The sequence below is a fragment of the Belonocnema kinseyi genome, chromosome 5, assembly GCF_010883055.1.
Source record: "Belonocnema kinseyi isolate 2016_QV_RU_SX_M_011 chromosome 5, B_treatae_v1, whole genome shotgun sequence".
Lineage (NCBI taxonomy): Eukaryota > Metazoa > Arthropoda > Insecta > Hymenoptera > Cynipidae > Belonocnema > Belonocnema kinseyi.
In genome coordinates, this window is record NC_046661.1 from 97161133 (window position 1) to 97176368 (window position 15236).

The window sequence follows — 15236 nt, forward strand, 5'->3', positions numbered from 1 at the left end:
AACTTCTAAATATCTCTTAAGATTACTCTCATTTTTTCTACAAATACTAAGTGTTCCTATTGTTATTTATAAATTCAAATTTTAAGGATTTTTTAATTTGCAGGCTTTTATAAAAGTTGAAGGAAAAATTCAATTAATTTAAAAATATATTTAAACGTTTCGAAAAATTTTCAACAATGATTTTAAATTTGGTACAATATAAAACCACTTCTAGATTTCTCAATGTTTTGAAATACATTTTTTAAGTTTTTGAAGAGTGCTTAAACTATTTAAAATCAAATAATTCAAATTTTAATTTAAAAAAAATATATTTTAAATTTTTTAATTTGTCTAGCTTAAAATTTATTCAAAAATATCATTTCGAAAAATTTTAAAGTTCCTTACTTGAACAAAACTTTATTTCTGTAATATCTTTGTAATTAATAACAATTATTATCATTTTATTATTTCATTAAATAGTAATTAAAAAATAAAACCTATTTTTCAAGTACACTTATATAAAAAATTGAGCTTTTACGAACATATTAGCAAAATAGGGCAAAAATTAACTGAATCCAATGCATTTGGTCCCTTGTTTTCCTCTCCGCAATCTACGAAGTGAAGTTAACTGTTGATTGGAGTGAAAATACCTAATAAGAAAATTAATAAGGAAATCGAACTATTTTTGTTCATAAAGCCTACTATTATATTTTTGGTTCGGGATTTATCTAATTTGGTTAAAAATGCTACTATTTGGGTAAAAAGTAATCTTTTTTGGTCAAAAATTCCACTACATGGTTGAAAGTTGAATTCCATTTTTAGAAAATTCATCTTCTTAGTTAAAAAATCATCCCTTTGGTTTAAAATTTAACTGTTATGTTGGAAAATTATTTTTTTACACTAAAAATGTAAATATTCCATTTTTGGTTGAAGATTGATATTTTTAATTAAGATTCGATCTTTTCCAGTTGAATTTTTTGGTTGAATTTTCATTTCTTTGGTTGAAAATTTAACTATTTCGTTAAAAATTCGATTTTTTTAACTAAGATATTTTGGCTTGTAAGTAAATCTATATTTTTTCGTTGAAAATTCATGAATTTTGTTGAAAATTAATCTATTTCGGTAAAAAAATTCATCTTTTGCAATAGAAGTTCGACTGTTTCCTTTGAAATTAATTTTTTGCTTGAATATGCATAGTTTTAATTAAAAATGCATTTAGGGGTTAAAAATTAAATTATTTTAGAAGAAAATTAATATTTTTGAGTTGAAAATTCCTTTTTTTCACTGAAAATGTAAATCTTCTTGGTTTTAAAAGTAACATTTTTGGTTGAAAATTCATTTCTTTGGTTTAAAATTAGTTTTTTTTATTAAAAATTGATTTTTGACTGAACATTAAGCTATTCCACATTTTCCGTAAATTGGATCTATTTTTATAGAAACTGAATCATCTTGGTTAAAAATAAGTCTATTTGATTTAAAATTGAACTATTTTGTCGAAAATTCTTGTTTCTTCTTAAAAATTCTATTTTTGGTTCTAAATTAATTTTTTTTAGTTGAAAATTTGTCTTTTTCGTAGAAAAGTGATCTTTTGCGATATAAGGTCAACTATTTGATTAAATTTTGTTGTTGTTAAAAATTAATATTTTTTATTGAAACTTCAACTGCTTTGCAGGATATTCGTTTTTTAATTTAAAATTAAACCTATTAGATGAAATTTTGTGGTCTTTATTGACTGAAAAATCTTTCACGGTTGAAAATTCAAATGCTTTTTAATTGAAAATTAAATCATTTTTTGTGGAAGTATCAACCATTACACTTCAAATATTCTGTTTTTTTTTAGATAAAATTGCAAAGAAATTTTTAATTTTTTACCAAGAAAAAAGCATTTTCATTTTTTTTGAAAATTATTTTTTTACAGTAAAAATTTAAATATCTCATTCTTGGTTGAAGATTGTTTTTTTTTAAATTGGAAATCGATCTTTTCTATTTCTTTTTTCTATTGGAGTTTCATTTCTCCGGTTGAAAATTTAACTATTTCTTTTTTGCTGAAGAATCATATTTTTGGGTTGAAAATTCAAATTTTTTTCATATAATTCGTGTTTTTGACTTCAAAATCGAATAATTTTAAGATTGATCATTTTTGGATGAAAATTCAAGTACTTTTTTAGAAGTTGAACTACTTTTTTCAAAATTATTTTTTTTTAATATTACCTCATTGTTTAATAATTTAACTTTTTTGTTAAAAATTCGTTTTTCATTTGGTAAAAATGTATGCATATTTATCTGAAAAGTTCACTGTTTCATTTCTGATTGGAAATTTATACTTTATAAGACGAAAAATAAACTATATTTGATCAAAAATCCATGTATTTTTTTTTTTTTTGAAAAATCGTCTTTTCGATGATAAAAATAATTTTATTTTAAAGAAATCTTTTTTTGGTTGAATTCAACTGTTTGTCCAAAAAATATATTTTTTGTTGAAAATTTAACTATTTGGTTAAACATTCATCAACCTTGTTCGAAAATTGATCTATTTGGTTGAGGATTGAACTATTTTCGTCTTTTCGTAGGAAAATTATCTTTCTTGATTGAAAATTAATTTTTTTTATTTTAATTTTTTCGAGTTGAAAATAATACTGTTTTTGGTTGAATTTTAATCTTTTTTGATCGAAATTTCAATTTTTTGTTAAAAAATTCGTCGTTTTTTGACTGAAAGTTAATCTTTTATGGTAAAAAAGAATCATTTTTTTGGTCGAAAGTAAAGTTTTTTGTTGAAAATCCAACAGTTTTCGAACAAATTTGCCTTTTTAACTTTGAAAATTTAACTGTTTGGTTGAAAGTTCAAGTATTTTGTTGAAAATTCTTTTTTTGTTGCTTGAAAATTGATTTCTGTTGGTAGAAAATCTTAGGAATTTAAAATACTTCATATTGAATTCAATATGATATTTACAATAATTTTATTTAAAGGAATATATTAAACTATTCTTTATTTAAAATTAGACTGCTTTTGGTTACATTTTAATCTTTTTTGCTCGGAAATTCAATTGTTTTTCAAAAATTAGTCCTTTTGGAATGAAAATTATTTTTTTATGGTACAAAATTATTTTTTCTTTTGTTTAAAATGAAGTTTTGTGTTGAAAATTCAACCGTTTTCGAAAAAATTGGTCTCTTTAACTTGAAAGTTAAACTGTTTTGTTAAAAGTTTAACCATTTTGTTAAAAATTAATCTCTTTTGCTTGAAATTTGAACTATTTTATTGTTAATGGAACTGTTTCGTTAAAAATTATATTTTGTTTCTTAAAAAATAGTCTTTTTGGGTTGAAAATTTATTTATGTTGATTCACATAACTATTTTTTATTAAAAATTACACTGTTTTTGGTTGATTTTTAATCTTTTTTTGGTCAAAAATTCAAATGTTTTGTTAAATATTTGTCCTTGTGGATTGAAAATTACTCTTTTACGGTAAAAAAAGTATTTTTTCTTTTGTTACAAATGAAGTTTTTTCTTGAAAATTCAACCGTTTTTGAACAAATTTGTCTCTTTGTCTTGAAAATTTTAATGTTTGGTTGTTAATGGAACTGTTTCGTTAAAAATTATATTTTGTTTCTCAAAAAATATTATTTTTGGGTTGAAAATTTATTTTTTTATAGAATATCTTAGGAATTTAAAATGTTTCATATTAATATTCATATCACTATTTTTTATGGAAAATTATACGATTTTTGGTTGATTTTTAATTCTTTTTTGGTCGACAATTCAATTGTTTTGTAAAAAATTCGTCCGTTTGGATTGAATATTACTCTTTTATGGTACAAAAGTAATTTTTCTTTTATTGAAAATGAAGTTTTTTGTTTAACATTCAAACTTTTTTGAAAAAATTTGTCTTTTTGGATTTAAAATTTTAATTTTTGGATAAAAGTAGAACTTTTGCTTGCAATTTCAACTATTTGGTTGTTAATGGAACTGTTTCATTAAAAATTATATTTTATTTCTTAAAAAATAGTCTTTTTGGGTTGAAAATTGATTTCTGTTGATAGAAAATCTTAAGAATTAAAAATTTTTCATATTACTATTCTTATAACTATTTTTTATTGAAAATTATACTGTTTTTGGTTGAATTTTAATCTTTCTTGGTGGGAAATTCAGTTGTTTTGTTAAAAATTCGTCTTTTGGATTGAAAATTAATCTTTTATGGTACAAAAGTATTTTTTCTTTGGTTGGAAATTCGATTTTTGTTGAAAATTCAATCGTTTTAAAACAAAAATTCTTTTTGATTTGAAAATGCAACTGTTTGGTTAAAAATTAAATTATTTTGTTGAAAATTCATCTCTTTTGCTTGAAATTTGAACCATTTGGTTGTTAATGGAACTGTTTCGTTAAAAATTATATTTTGTTTCTTAAAAAATAGTCTTTTTGGGTTGAAAATTTATTTCTGTTGATAGAAAATCTTTGAAATTTAAAATGTTTCATACTACTATTCATATAACTAGTTTTTATTGAAAATAATACTGTTTTTGGTTGATTTTTCATTCTCTTTGGTCAAAAATTCAATTCTTTCGTTAAAAATTCATCCTTTTGGATGGAAAATTACTATTTTATGGTGAAAAAGTATTTTTTCTTTTGTTACAAATGAAGTTTTTTGTTGAAAATTCAACCGTTTCTGAACAAATTTGTCTTTTTGACTTGAAAATTTATTTTTTTTGTTAAAAATCAAACTATTTTGTTAAAAATTCATCTCTTCTACTTGAAATTTCAACTATTCGATTGTTAATGCAACTGTTTGGTCAGAAATTATTTTACGTTTCTTGATAAATCGTCTTTTTGGGTTAAAAATCGATTTCTTTTGATATAAAATCTTAGGAATTTAAAATGTCGCATATTGAATTCAATATGGTATTTACATTAATTTTATTGAAAATAATTTATTTTCGTAAAAAATCATCCCATTTTCCCTATTTTGAAAAATTCTCGGGTTGCTATTTTAGGTAAGTACTACTTATTTTTCGTTTGCCAATTTCTGAATCAATTGAGCAATTAATTTTAGTCTTTTAATTTCCCCCTTTCTTAATTAATTTCTTTTATTTGAAAAATGATCTTTCTCTTTTCAGGATGACGTCTCTGGTGATTACAAGCGCACATTAGTTTCGCTTGTAATTGGATAAATGCGAAATCACTATAGAAGCAGAGTTGCATTTACATTACGGAGATTTTATAAATTTTTTAGGCGAGAATTGAAGTCATTGAATCAATTTGTATATATTCAAGAGTTTCATTGAAATTAAATAAACAATATCACAGTTTAAAAATGGTGAACTCACTTCCTGGTCGACAGATCACGGAAATTATTTTCCCTAGGTACAATCTCTGATTCCGTTTGTCGTAATCTAAATACAATTTAAAAAATATGTTTTATAATATTTATATGCATAATTTGCTGAATTCTTTTTTAAAAAAAGAGTGCTTTAAGTTAGTGTTCGTGCCAATGTCAAATATCTGAAAAACGAATAGTTTTTCTTTAATTTTAATAATAAAAATATTATAACGGATGTCATTTCAAATAAAAAACATACTTTTTTATAAGAAATGTTTAAATTTACAACAACAAAAAACAATAATTTTAACGATTGCATTTTAATGAATGACGGCTTATTTTTTCTAAGAAAACATTCTCTACAGCTGTAATGTTTCAGATTTTAAAAATAACTAAATAATCTTAAAATATAATTATTAAACATAAATTATTAAAAAAAAGTGAGAAAAAATTCGATTGTAAAAAACATGGTTGAAAGTAATCTTTTGTTTTGTGAATTTCAAAATTTTCCATAAAAACTAATGTTTTTTATTTAAAATAACATCAGTTATAATATTTTCATTCTTAAAATCATAGAAAAACAATTTTTTCAGATTTCTGACTTTTGGCTAGAGAACTACTTTAAAGAGAAGTGAATTTAAATTAAAAGTCAGAAAAGTACCTGGAAAAAAATTGAGACTTGTGGCATCAGAGGACTTTTTAGACTTCTTGCTACGAATTTGCTATCATTTATTCGAGCAAGCATCAGTCTTTTGTGCATTCGATGGGCTGTAATTTGTCCACCTGCACTGGAGAGACAAAAATCTTTTCCTTGGTTATCGACTTGATTCACCATCTCAGTTGTGACAATTACCTGTCAAATTAGAAGAAAATAATAAAAAGTCGTTATAATTAAGGGACCGTACTTAAATTACGAAACAGATCAGGGGGGGGGGGGGATTCGCAAACACTTTCTCCTGAAGAATGTCTTTTAGGTATAAATTTTCTTATTTGGTTGAAAATTGTTAGTTTTTCTTAAAAAGACATACTTTTTAGTTAGAAATTCAACTTTTTTGTTAAAATTTCATATTTCTTTGCTGATAAGTATAATAATAATAATAATAATAATAATAATAATAAGTATAATAACTGAAATCTCTTTTGAATGAAAATTATTTTTTCTGAAAATTTTGTCTTTTTAATTTAAAAGTTCATCTTTTTTAGTAGAAATATTGCATATTTTTTTGATAAAAATGCACCTACTTAAGCAGAAATTACAACTTTCGTGGGTGAAATTGCAACTATTTGGTTAAAAATTCAACAATTTTGTTTAAAAAGTCATACATTTTCGTAAAAAATTATGCTGTTCTGTTGAAAATTTAACTATTTCGTAGAAAAATTAATATTTGTTTAAATTTGTTATTTTGATGTTGAAAAGAGAACTGGAATCATTTCTAGATGAAAATTCGATTATTTAAATTAAACAATCATCTGTTTTAAGAGAAATTCCATGTTTTTTGGACAAAAATTAAACTATTTAGTTAAAAAGTCTTACTTTTTGGTTGAAAATTCAAATGTTTTCTTGGAAATTTAATTATTTCGTAGAAAATTTTTTTTATTTTAATTTAATATTTTGGTGTTGAAAAAAGAACTGTATTCTTTTCTGGATGAAAATTCAACTACTTTTTTTAATTTTTTAATTTTTTATTAAAAAATCATTTGTTTTAAGAGAAATTTTATCTTTATTGGATAAAAATGCAACTACTTGGTTGAAAATTAAACTATTTTGTTAAAAAGTCATACTTTTTGTTTTAAAATTTTACTGTTTTGTTGAAAATTTAACTCTTTCGTAGGAAAATTAATATTTGTTTAAATTTATTATTTTGATGTTGAAAAGAGAACTGGAATCATTTCTGGGTGAAAATTCAATTATTTAAATTTTTGTTTTGAATTAAAAAATCATCTGTGTTAAGAGAAATTCCATATTTTTTGGACAAAAATTAAACTATTTTATTAAAAAGTCTTGCTTTTTGGTTGAAAATTCAAATGTTTTCTTGGAAATTCAATTATTTCGTAAAAAATTTGCTTTTTATTTTAATTTAATATCTTGGTGTTGAAAAAAGACCTGCAATCTTTTCTGGATGAAAATTCAATTACTTAAATTTTTGTTTTAAATTAAAAAATCATCTGTGTTAAGAGAAATTCCATATTTTTTGGACAAAAATTAAACTATTTTGTTAAAAAGTCTTAGTTTTTGGTTGAAAATTCAAATGTTTTCTTGAAAATTTAACCATTTCGTAGAAAATTTACTTTTTATTTTAATTTAATATTTTCGTGTTGAAAAAAGAACCGCAACCTTTTCTGGATGAAAATTCAACTACTTTATAGCATTTTTTTATTAAAAAATCATTTAGTTTAAGAGAAATTTCATCTTTATTGGATAAAAATGCAACTATTTGGTTGCATATTAAACTATTTTCTTAAAAAGTAATACTTTTTGGTTCAAAATTTTATTGTGTTGTTGAAAATTTAACTATTTCGTAGAAAACTTACTTTTTGTTTAAAATTTATATTTCGGTGTTGAAAAATGAACTGAAATCTTTTTTTGATGAAAATTCAACTATTTCTTTTTGGTTTCAAAATTCGCTATTTTAGTGGTATTTGCATCTTTCTTGAATAAAAATGCAACTTTTTGTTGAAAGTTAAACTATTTCCTAGAAAATTTAATTTTTATTCGAAATTCGTATATCTGTATTGAAAAGTCTATTGAAACTTTTTGCATGAAAATTCAACTCTTTTTTGAAAATTTGTCTCTGTCTTTTAAATTCACCTGCTTTAGCAGAAATTACAACTTTCTTGGATAAAAATGCAACTATTTGTTGAAAAAATTTATTAAAAAATTATAATTTTGGTAGAAAATTCTACTGTTTTGTTGAAAATTTAAATATTTCGTAGAAATTTTAATATTTGTTTGAATTTATTATTTTGATCTTGAAAAGAGAACTGACATAATTTCAAATTTTTTGTTGAAAATTAAACTAATTTGTTGAAAAGTCATACTTGTAGGTTGAAAATTCTACTTTTTTCTTGAAAAATTAAATATGTTGTAAAAAGTTTACTTTTCATTTAAATTCAATATGTTGGTATTGGAAAGAGATCTGGAATCTTTTCTGGGTGAAAATTCAACTATTTAAAAAAAAATTTTAATTAAAAATCATCTATTTTAAAAGAAATTTTATATTTCTTGTATAAAAAGCCAACTGTTTAGTAGAAAATTAAACTATTTTGTTAAAAAGTCATACTTTTTGTTCAAAAAATTTACTATGTTGTTGAAAATTTAACTATTACGTAGAAAACTTACTTTTTGTTTAAAATTTATATTTCGGTAGTAATATTTTTGTAGTAATTGCATCTTTCTTGAATGAAAATGCAACAATTTTGTTTAAAATATATATTTTGATGTTCAAAAAGGAACTGAAATCTATTCTGGATAAAAGTTAAACTTTATAAAAAAAGATATCGTTTTTCATTAAAAATTGATCTGTTTTACTAAAAATATCATCTTTTGGTATAAACATGCAACTATTTGGTAGAGAATTCAACTATTCTGTAAAAAATTCATCTTTTTGGATTAAAAATTAAACTTTTTTTCTTAGAAACTTTGTTTTATTAAAAAATTCATATTTTGATCTTAAAAGGTTAACTAAAATCTTATTTGAATAAAAAATCAAAATTTTTTTTTGAAAATTGTTTTTTTTTAATAAAAATTTATGTTTTAAGAGAAATTTTATCTTTTTTGGATGCAAAAGTAACTATTTTGTATAGAATTCAATAATTTTGTTAAAAAGTCATCCTTTTGTTTAAAAATTGAAGTTTTTGGATTGAAAATTTAATTTTTTCGTAGAAACTTGTTTCTTGTTGAATAAACCATATTTTTTTCGTGAAAGGTCAATAAAAATCTTTTTTAATATACAATTCCACTATTTTTTAAAATGATGTTTTTGATTTAAAAATGCATCTATTTTGGTTTTAATTGGAAATTCAACTAGTTGGATAAAAGTTAAACTACAGTGTTAAAATTTTTTTCGGTTGAAGGCTTATGTCTTTGGTTGAAAGTTTAACTGCTTAGTGGAAAAGACTGGTTTTGTTTAAAATTAATTTTAGAACTTCTTCATTTTTAAGGATTGATCTTTTTTAGTTGGAAATTCTCCTTTTTGGTAAAAAAAAATAATTATCTTGGTTTGAAATTTCATTTTTGTTGGGTAGAAATGCATCAGCTTCGTGCAAAAATAATTTTTTTTCTGAAAAGTAATATTTTTTGTTTGAAAAATCAATTTTTTCAGAGAAAATTTGTCTTTTGCCTTGAAGGTTCAGCAATTTAGATAAACTTTTATTTCTTTCATAAGTAAAAAAAATGTTTATTTGTTAAAAATTAGTCTTTTTGGTTTTAAAATTCTCCTTTTTTGTATAAATTTTATCTTTTTAGGTAGAAAATTCAACTATTATGTTACAAACTTTAATTATTTCGTTGAAAAATTCAAGCATTTTGTTTAGAATCCACATTTTATAGTAGAAAGCAATTTTTTGATTAAAATAAATATATAAATAAAAAAAACCTTATTATAATCGGAAATTCTATTTTATTCCGTTTATAAAAGATTATATCTTAAAAGTACTACAAGATTAAAATACTGGAATTTAGATATTAATGATCAACGAAAATGAAAAGTTATTCGAAGAAAAATTAGGCAATTTTGAAAATAAATTGCTCGTACACCCTGTCTAATTGTACTAGCAATAACTAGCAAAACATTTCTCGAAAATAAAAATTACGTACAATAAGAGTGGGGGGGGGGGGGTAAATTTTGTTGTTACTGCTAGTTACGTAATTTAAGTACGGCCCCTAAAAGAAAAATATATCTATTGAAAATAATTTTTACAGTACTTACTGCAATGTTTATTAATGATAATTCACGTAAGTATTTTAATGTGTAAAAGTAACATTTTGTTCGATGCCATGAATCTGAAGAATATTGGATTGGTAAAGACAAACTGTCGACAATCACAACTTGGACCTAAAAAAGGGTATCCCATTATTTTTATCAATTATTGGCGAAGTAAAGAAATATTTGTCGATAGGAGAATTATACTTAATTGTTGTAAGGTCTGCTCAATTATCCAAAAATTCAAAGAATTTTGTAATTTAATTATACATCGAAAATAATTAAAGAAATTACATTGAAATTCTCGTTGGCAAATTTCTTCTTCTAAACGAATTTAAATTCATCTTATGTTAAAAATTCCTATATTTTGTTAAAAATTCGTCTTTTATGGTAGAATATTTATCTTCTTGGTGAACAATTTATATTTTTTGTTGAAAATTCATTTTTTTTTGTTATTGAAAATTTAACTTTTATACCGAAAATTCATTTAAAAATTCAAATGTTTGGTTGAAATTTGATACATTTTGTTAAAAATTAATCTCCTGGATTGAAAATGGATCTTTTTGGTGAAAATTAAAACTATTTTCTTAAACATTAATCCTTTTTTGTCAACAATTCTATTCTGGTTGTAAATATGCCTTTTTTGGTCGAATACTCTTATTTTGCGTTAAGAGTTAAAAATTCAACTATTTTGGTAGAAAATTTCTGGTTATTTATTCTATTTTTGGATGTAAATTTATCATTTTAAGCTGAAAATTTATCTTTTTTGGTAGAAGACTCATCTTTTGCTATGAAATTTTAATTATTTAGTTGAAAATTAATTTTTCTTGTTGAAGATTTATAATTTTACTTCAAAATTTATTTGTTTGGTTAAATATTTAAAAATTTTGTTAAAAAATTTTTTTAGCTTATTCATTAATTTATTATTTTGAAAACTCGTATTTTTTGGGTGAAAAATTCAATTATTTTGGAAGGAAGTTCATATTTTTAGTTTGAAAGTTCATTTTTTTTACTGAAAATGTAACTATTTGATCCTTGATTAAAAATTTATTTTCTTCAGTTAAAAAATTCAACTACTGAGTAAAAAATTAATGTATTTTGTTGAAAATTCATTTTTTGTAATATAAAATTAATCTTCTTTGTTAAAAAGTCAGTTTTTTTGTTAGAAATTAGTTATTTTTTAAAATTGAAAATTTAACTTGAAAATTTTTTTTCTTGTTAACCATTCTATTTTTGGTTGTACATTTCTCCTTTTAGTTGAAAATTTTTCTTTTTTGGTAGAAAAATCATTGTTTGCGATGAAAAATAACTACTTGGTTAAAAAATTACTTTTTTAATTGAAGATTCCTAATTTTACTTAATAATTCATTTATTTGGTTGAATATTTAGATATTTTGTTGAAACTTCGTTTCTTAGTATTATTTTTGTAAAAAAATCATATTTTTTTATTGCAAATTTAACTTTTTTTTTTGTTAAAAACTAATATTTTTTTATTGAAACCTCGACTGTTTGCAGAAAATTCGTCTTTTTGGATTTAAAATTCAACATTTAAAATTTTTATTTACGAAGAAAAAAGTATTTTAAAAGTGAATAAAATTTTTTTATCAATTATCAATAATTTTTCAGCTGAAAAAAAGAATATCCTGCAAAAGAGTTGATTTTTCACCGTAAACATGAACTTTCAACATTAATTGAAGTTTTACACCAAAAAATAAGAGTTTTCAAGAAAATAAATGAATTAATTAACTAAAAAAAACAACAAAACAAAACACCAATTTTCAGCAAAATAGTTAGATTTTCAACCTTTCATTTTTGGTTCAGAATGTTCTGTTATTTTTTTAGTCGAAAAATCAACTAATTGGTTAAAAATTCATTTATTTTCCACGTATCTCTTACGTAATTTATGGATTGCCTTTTATAAAATTGTGTATGATATAAATTTAGAAAAAAAATTTGTTTTCATTAAAAATATTGGTATCCTAGGTGTAAGGTTGATTTTTTGTTTAAAAGACAAATTTTGAACTGTCAGGAAAAATGAAAAATTAATCATGGAAAAGTCATAGGGAAAGTTAGAGAATTTCGAGATTGGGACTTTGTAGCAGCCCTGGATTCAAGGAAAATATATTAGGACATTTTTTATTTACCCCTGGATGATTCATTAAATCTTTTCTCAAGCTGACAACAATGTCAAATAATTCGTCTGAATTTGAAGGTGTCAGAACAGCTATGTTATCCAACATTTGTTTTTCATCTAATTTCAAATTTTTGTGTCGTTTTTTGTATCCTCGAATAAGATCTGGAACATTAACAAAACTAGTCTTTAAATAATCAACATTTTTACCGAAAATGGGGGCTTTGCATACAAACTTCTTTAAAAATCAAATACACGTTGTAATAAAATGATTTGATCGAAATCTTATTTTTAATATAGTGATGTTTTTTCATCACCAAAGTATCAATCCGCATTTATAATTTTTTACTTTTTGAAACTAAACCACTTTTTCAAACTTTTTGTCACTCAATTTCTTGCCTTGTCGTCAGGACCGATATTTATTGAGTATATTATCGTTTATTCATAAAAATATATATACATACTTTTCTTATTTTTATAGATCTTTCTTGGTATAATATTCTTTTCAGCAATTTATTTGCTTTATATTTCTATTTCTATTTTTTAGGTGCTTCCTCCTGACAATTATATTTTTGTTTACACATTTTTTTAATTGCTTGTAAATTTACCAGTTTTGTTTAAAATTATATTTTTTTACTGAAAATTCAACTGTTTCGTTAAAAATGTAACTAATTTTTTGAAAACTCTGTTGTTTCTTTGTTCAAAATTAATTTTCTAACTGAAAATTTAACAACTCCATTTTTGATAGAAAAGTCGTGTTTAAAAAATAAAAAATTCAATTATTTTGGAAAAAAATTATTTCTTCAAACTAAAAATTTTACTAATCCATGTTTGATTGAAAATTTATCTTCTTCAGTTGAAAAATCAACTTTTGATTTCAAAATTCACGTATTTTGTTGAAAATTCAGTTTTTGTGGTAGAATATCTTTAACGTAACTGATTCATATTTTTTATGGTAAATTTTCTTTTTTAGTTAAAAATTCATGTATTTTATTGAAAATAGATCTTTTTTATAGCAATTTCATCTTTTCTTAATTAAAAATCACAACTCTTTGGTTTTAACTTAATCTGTTTTGGTTGAGGATTAAACTATTTTGTTAAAACTTCCTCTTTTTTGGTTTAATTCAAATATTTTTGGTTTAACATTAAAATGATTTTTAATTTAAATATCAACTATTACATTTTTCGTTGAGAATTCATTTTTTGTTGTTGAAAATTCACTTAACTTACTCAAAAGCGTAACTACTTTGTTAAAAATTGATTTTTTTGTTTTTCGAATCATCATTTTAATTAAAGAATTTCTTTTGCTTAAGAATGAACAATTTTGTTGAAAATTCATCTTTATAACGGAAAATTTAACTATTCTATGTCTGATTAAAAATATAACTTTTAGATTAAAAGTTTAACTAATTTGAAGTCATCACAGAGTGTCACCTATTCACCTTTTATCACCTATTTTAAATTTTGTCACTTTTGTTCACCTTTTTTAGAAATTTGTCACCTTTTTCAATTGAAAAAGTAACATTTTATTCAAAATTACAACTTGCACACCAAATACAGTTTTTATTACACTTTCCTAATCGACGAATCTTGAACCGAATGATCAAATTTTCAAACGGAGAAGATTAAACTTCAACCAGGAAGAGTTGGATTTTCAAACATAATTTTTAATTTTTAATGTGAAAATATGAATATTTTACAATCCAGTTTAATTTTGAAGCAAGGAAGACGAATTTTCAACTAAAAATATGACTTTTTTTAACAAATTAGGATTTTTACACCAAAAGGATGGATTTTCCATCCATAAATATAAGTGTTCAATAAATCAGTTGAAATTTTAATAAAAAGATTACTTTTTAAGAAAATAGTTGAATTTTCAACGAAATAGTAGAATTTCTAACCAAGAGATGAATTTTTAGCCAAAAGGTGATTTTTTTTAGCAAATAGTTGAATTTGCCACCCAAAAATACGATTTTTCAAGTAAAAGAGAAATTTCAATCCAAAAAGGATGAATTTTCGACAGAAAGATATGTCTTTTTAACAAAATAGTTGAATTCAGATTAATTCTGGAACAGAAATATGATACTTTTTTTGTTTAGTTTTTGATCAAAAGAACTCACTTTCACTAAGAAAAGATCAATTTTGAACCAAATTTATATAAATTTTCGACCAAAGGGATGAATTTTTCAAAACAATCGTTGAATTTTCACAAAAAGTATGTTTTTTAATTCAAAGAGATTATTTCTTAAACAAAAATACAATAACAGACTTTTTAATTAAAAATAATTAATTTTCAACCAAACAATATAAATATTCGACCAAAGACGATTACTTTTTAACAAAAGACTTTAATTTTCAACAAAATAATTAAATCTTCAACTAAATAGTGAAATTTGTAACCAAAAAGTAGCATTTTGAACCAAAAAAATGATTTATTAAAAATTCCACTACTTGGTTGAAAGTTGAACGAATTTTTTCAAATTTCATTTTTTTTTCGTTAAAGATTCATCATTTTAGTTGTAAGTTTGTTTTTTGGTTAAAAAATAAAATTCTTTTTGTTGAAAAAATGTTGTTTTTTTTAACTGCAAATTCAAATATTTTGTCAAAAAAGTCAACTGATTAATTGTAAATAAACTTTTTTGTTGTTATGTTCTCATTTTTTAAATTCAATTGTTGTATAGAGAATTAGGGTTTTTGGCTTGAAAATTCAACAAACTGTTTTTTGTTTTTAATTAAAATTTTGTCGTGGAAATATCAACTATAACATTTTTTGATAAACATTAACATTTTTTTTTGAAAATTCAACAATTTGGTTAACATTATTTTTTATTCTTGACTGAAAAATTTTTCTTGGTAGAAAATTCATTTTTTGGGAGAACTTCATCTCATTTT

At 22.4% G+C, this 15236-nt stretch overlaps 3 protein-coding genes across 4 annotated transcripts in view; 1 reads left to right on the plus strand and 2 right to left on the minus strand.

The window, feature by feature from the left end:
- LOC117172466 (annexin B9) overlaps positions 1-5286 on the plus strand; it is a 39751-nt gene extending 34465 nt beyond the window's left edge. The window contains exon 6 of the mRNA XM_033360427.1: positions 5089-5286. Within this exon, the coding sequence (XP_033216318.1) occupies positions 5089-5142 (54 nt within the window). The 3' untranslated portion in view covers positions 5143-5286. The remainder of the gene's footprint in view (positions 1-5088) is intronic.
- Positions 1-5317, minus strand: part of LOC117172464 — an 88219-nt gene extending 82902 nt beyond the window's left edge. Inside the window, exon 1 of the mRNA XM_033360421.1 lies at positions 5299-5317. The gene's annotated coding sequence lies outside the window, so the exon portion shown is untranslated. The remainder of the gene's footprint in view (positions 1-5298) is intronic.
- Positions 5297-15236, minus strand: part of LOC117172467 (DNA repair protein RAD51 homolog 1-like) — a 77446-nt gene continuing 67506 nt past the window's right edge. For both annotated transcript variants that reach the window (XM_033360429.1, XM_033360428.1), the window contains 4 exons: positions 12358-12509; positions 10220-10345; positions 5953-6144; positions 5297-5364 (listed from right to left, as the gene is read on the minus strand). In XM_033360429.1, the coding sequence (XP_033216320.1) occupies positions 5332-5364; positions 5953-6144; positions 10220-10345; positions 12358-12509 (503 nt within the window). In that variant the 3' untranslated portion in view covers positions 5297-5331. The remainder of the gene's footprint in view (positions 5365-5952; positions 6145-10219; positions 10346-12357; positions 12510-15236) is intronic.